The sequence below is a fragment of the Rhincodon typus genome, unplaced genomic scaffold, assembly GCF_021869965.1.
Source record: "Rhincodon typus isolate 14 unplaced genomic scaffold, sRhiTyp1.1 hic_rhity00000118, whole genome shotgun sequence".
Taxonomy (NCBI): domain Eukaryota; kingdom Metazoa; phylum Chordata; class Chondrichthyes; order Orectolobiformes; family Rhincodontidae; genus Rhincodon; species Rhincodon typus.
The window spans coordinates 59,364-64,156 of NW_025965756.1; the positions used below are offsets into that span (position 1 = coordinate 59,364).

The 4,793-nt window shown below is 50.3% G+C and overlaps 1 protein-coding gene across 1 annotated transcript in view; it reads left to right on the forward strand.

Annotated features, from left to right (window-relative positions):
- Positions 1-2,880, forward strand: part of LOC125488278 (RING finger protein 212B-like) — a 62,010-nt gene extending 59,130 nt beyond the window's left edge. Inside the window, exon 16 of the mRNA XM_048621209.1 lies at positions 2,694-2,880. Coding sequence (XP_048477166.1) covers positions 2,694-2,766 — 73 coding nt within the window. The 3' untranslated portion in view covers positions 2,767-2,880. The remainder of the gene's footprint in view (positions 1-2,693) is intronic.
- The last annotated feature ends 1,913 nt before the right edge of the window (positions 2,881-4,793 follow it).

Consider the following 4,793-nt stretch of genomic DNA (forward strand, 5'->3'; position numbering starts at 1 on the left):
AATGGGGTTAGAGACAGAGTGAAGCTCCCTCTACACTGTCCCCCCCATCAAACACTCCCAGGGACAGGGACAGCACAGGGTTAGATACAGAGTAAAATTCCTACAGTGTCCCCTGAAAGATCCAGAACTTGCATTTCATTTGCCTGCTCAATTTGTTTATGTACATGTCCAGTAGCTTTTCATGGTGGCTGGGGGAGATGGTGCAGGACTGAGAACTTAAGATTTCGTAGACACTGGGACTTGTTCTGGACGAGTGGACTGATTGCACCTCAACAGGATCAGGAGCAACGCCCTTGGTGGCCAGTTTGCTAGCGCTGCTCGGGTTGTGTTGATCTAAGTTGAGAAAAGGGAGTTGGAACTGGGTTGTAACATTAGATAGAAAAGCCAAGGTACATAAAGAATTGCAGTCCACAGCGTTACCAGTAAGAAATATTAAGGTTTGCCCAGACAGCTGAAGTGTATGTTCCGGCAACTAAATGGGAACATGATGAGGGACAACTGGCACTGACTTGGTTCCAAAAACTCTTGTCTATAAGGTCTTCAGGAAAGAAAGATGGGTCTAGTTGACCAAAGTCAGTGCTCTCTATCCTGGGACATCACTACAAGAGTTATTTCAGGGTAGTGTCCTAGACTCAAACATCTTCAGCTGTTTCACCAATAACCTTCCCTCCATCCTAAGGTCAGAAGCGGGGACGTTCACTGATTGTTTAATACCCTTCATGACCCCAGACATGCTGAAGTAGTCCATGTTTGAATACAGTGAGTCCTGGACAACTTTCAGGCTTGGGCTGATAACTGGCCAGTAACATTGATGTCACACAAGCGTCAGACCGTCTCCAACGACAACAGAGTCAAACTATCTCCCCTTGACATCATTCATATCTGGGGACGGAAGTTATCACTGACCAGAAACTGAATTGGACCAAACCATATAAACACAGGGGCTACAAGAGCAGGTCAGAGGCTGGGAATCTTGCAGCAAGTCACTCACCTCCCGACTCCCCAAAGCCCTATTCTCCCCTAGCGACCCAGTATGAGTCAGGAGAATTGTGGAATACTCCCCACTGGCCCTGAATGGGAACAGTTCCGACAACATTCGGGAAGCTTGACACCAACCAGCGACAAAGCAGCCCCTGCTCGATTGACACCACATCTACAATCATCCATTCCCTCCACCATGTACCAACTACAAGACACACTGTAGCGAATTGTCAAGAGTCTTTCAACTGCACCTTCCAAACCTGTGACCTCTACCACCTTGAAGAGCATAGGCAGATACATGAGAACACCATCCTGGTTCCCTTCAAGCTGCACATCATCCTGAACCTAAGTCACTGTACCTTCAGCGTGGCTGGAACTCATAGTACCCATGTCCCAAACCCACTGAGCAGCAGTTTGTGAAGGCAGCTCACCCCTGCGTCCACTCAAATGCATTTAGTGCCCATAATCCCGTGGAAGAATAAATCCTGGTTTGGATCAGGAACACCCCGAGCAGATTCAGGCCTGACTTTCAAATGGAATTTGGATAAATATCTTGAGAAAGACAGAAAAAGAACGCAGGGCTACAGCGAGAAGGTGAGGCAGCAGGTACTGGCTGAGTGCACAGAGCTGGTATGGCTCCCGTGGCTATAACCATTCTGTAATTCATGTTAATACCTCTTGACCGTAGTAAGGTAAGAGTTATTGCACTGTCACACTCTCGGACAGTCATTTGCAACCGTGATCAGATTGTTGCCACAGACTGTGCCTGCAATGTACCGTAAATGCTGTTGGCTTTGCCTTCCTGCTCCCATCCACGAAACCCAGAACGGCAGGACTGTGGGTGGGGGGAGCTCCACAAGGCCAGACCAAGTTGCCACTGACTGCTACTCCCCCCAGCCAAACCAAGAACACAGCAGGAGAGCCAGGATCCGCACTAACCAAGCTTTTTATTTTATTAGGTTCTGACCACAGTGCCGACTGGGAGACAGAGAAATATCTGCCTCTCCTGTCTGCCGCCGCTGCTCACCCCCCACCCCCCGCTGCGCCAGCCGATGCTGGACAGCCCCCTCCTCGTGGCTGCGGCACCTGGAGCCCCTCTGCCGCCCCTTGCCTCCCTGCTCGCTCCACCGCTCCTACACCACGGCGTTTCTAGAGGGTGGGCTGCAACAAAGAGATTAGTGAAAATATGTAGCTCGGGTTGTGGGATGCAGTTGTTCGTTTGCTCACTAAGCCAGTTGTTCTGTGGTGTGCACACACTTCGTTACCCTTCTAGGCAACATCATCAGTGCGACCTCTAATCAAAACGTTGGTGTTCTGCTCCGTTCTGAATTTATATGATCCTCTGGTGTAGAGGGTCTTGTCACTTCCGGTTCTGTTTTTTATCTGAGTGTATTGAGACCAATGGTCGTGTGTTTTTAATGCCGGCTGGTGTTCGTGTATCCTGGTCATCAGTTTCCTCCCCGTTTGTCCAATGTAACGTTTATTGCATTCGCTGCATGAGATTCTGTACATCACGTCAGTCCTGTTTACTGTTGGTGTGTGGTCTTTAGTCTTTGATAGCATTTGGCGCAGTGTTGGTGTAGGTTTGTGTGCAGTCATGATCTATGTGGTCTTAGGAGTCTGGTAATCCTTTCTGATATATTTTTGATGTCGGGTAGTGTTACTAGTGTCTTTTGTTGTACTGTGTCCTCTGACTGTCATTTGTTTTGTAGGCATCGGCCAATTGCCCACAAACCTACGTCAACACTGCGTCAAATGCTATCAAAGACGCCATACCGACAGTAAACAGGACTGACGTGATGTACAGAATCTCATGCAGCGAGTGCAATAAAAATTACATTGGACAAACGGGGAGGAAACTGATGACCAGGATACACGAACACCAACCGGCAATAAAAAGACACGACCAATATTCACTTGTCTCGATACACACAAACAATGAAGGCCATCAGTTCGACTGGGATAAAGCGACAATACTGGGACAAACGAACAGCAGACGTGCTGGGGAATTTCTGGAGGTCTGGTTCTCAACATGGGACTCCATTAACAAACAAATAGAAATAAACCCCGTATACAGACCCCCGATAAAAAACAGAACCGGAAGTGACAAGACCCTCTACACCAGAGGATCACATAAATTCGGAATGGAGCAGAACACCAACGCTTCGATTAAGAGGTCACACTGATGCCTCGAATGATGATGAAACGTCTGCACACCACAGAATAACCAGTTTGGTGAGCAAATACAGGACAATTACCCCCACCCCTGCTCTGGTTATGAGGGTGCCAACACTCTCCCTCCTCTAGAACCGTGTGGCAATCTCCTGGCGATCTGAACCGCAAGCTACAGGAACAAACTACAAGAAAGGAGCGGGGGGGGGGGGGGGGTGTCTGCAGCCACCAAGTTAACCCCCACACCCCCAACCTTCCTGACACACGTGCTGGGAGGTGGGTTTTGCATGGCACCTTTCGCACGTCAATCCCGCACTGTTCCACATGCAATCTTATTGAGCGAGAAGCGTTAGGGTGTTGGTCTGCCCTGCTGTTGGTGGGGGGTGGGGGGGGGGGTTGGAAAATGACAGCCATCCTCAATCCCAATTTACACTCCCTTATTCACAGAATCCCTACAGTGCGGATACAGGTCATTGAGTCTGGACCAACCCCTCTAAAGAGCGTTGCACCCAAACCCAACCCTCCACCCTATTCCCATAACCCTGTATTTCCCATGGCTAATCCACCTAACCTGTACGTTACCAGACATCAGGAGCAATTTAGCATGGCCAATCCTCCTGGCTTGCAAATCTTTGGACTGCGGGAGGAAACCGTGGCACCCGGAGGAAACCCACGCAGACACAAGGGGAAGAAGGTGCAAACTCCACACAGACAGTCGCCCGAGGGTGGGATCGAACCCGGGTCCCCTGTTGCCGTAACTGCCGAGCCACTGTGCTGCCCAGCGGGGCAACGAGAAGGATCACGATACTGGGTCGACACCTTCTTCGTCATTCCCTGCACCACAGAGCACAGTGGCCTTCCGTAAGCCTTTGCCCCCCACCCAGATCAGCTTGGGCCAGGTGGAGACAGGAACTGGAACTTCCCGCTCTGTTTGAAACTTGAGGGTAAGACACAGAAGTTATCGCAGCTGAAGGCTTGCACACGGGCTACACATGAGAAAGGGGACACGAGAGGATGGAAAACTACTGCAATGTGGGTATAAAGACATCCCCCATGCTCCGATAGAAACATCACGTCAGCAGATTCTTACATGGAAGGCTGTCGGAAGGTGGTGTTCCGCGGTGTGGTAATCAACTGTTGGGAGAGAGAAGGAGGTTAGGACTAAGTATTGAGATAGCGCAGTTGGAAGATATGGGAGCAGCAGTGGTCCATCTGACCTGTCAAGTCTGCTCCCCCATTCAGTGAGATCGCGGCTGATCTGATCATCCTCAACTCCCACTTTCCTGCCTCTTCCCTACAAAGCTTGATTCCCTCACTGATTAAAAATCCCTCTATCTCGGCCTTGAATATCCTCGATGACCCAGCCTCGACAGCACCCCCACCCCTCTGCGGTAAAGAATTCCACAGATTCACTCCCCCCCCCCTCGGAGAGAGAAGAAATTCCTCCCCATCTCCGTCTTCAGTGGGCGACCCCCTCACTCTGAGATGATGCCCCCTCTGGTCCTAGACTCTCCCACTCAAGGGGGTAACAACCCCTCCCCATCTCCCCCTGTCAGGTCTCCCCTAAGAATCCAATAAGGTCGCCTTTCATTCCTCTAAACTCCAATGAGAACAGGCCCAACTGACTCAAACTCTCCTCA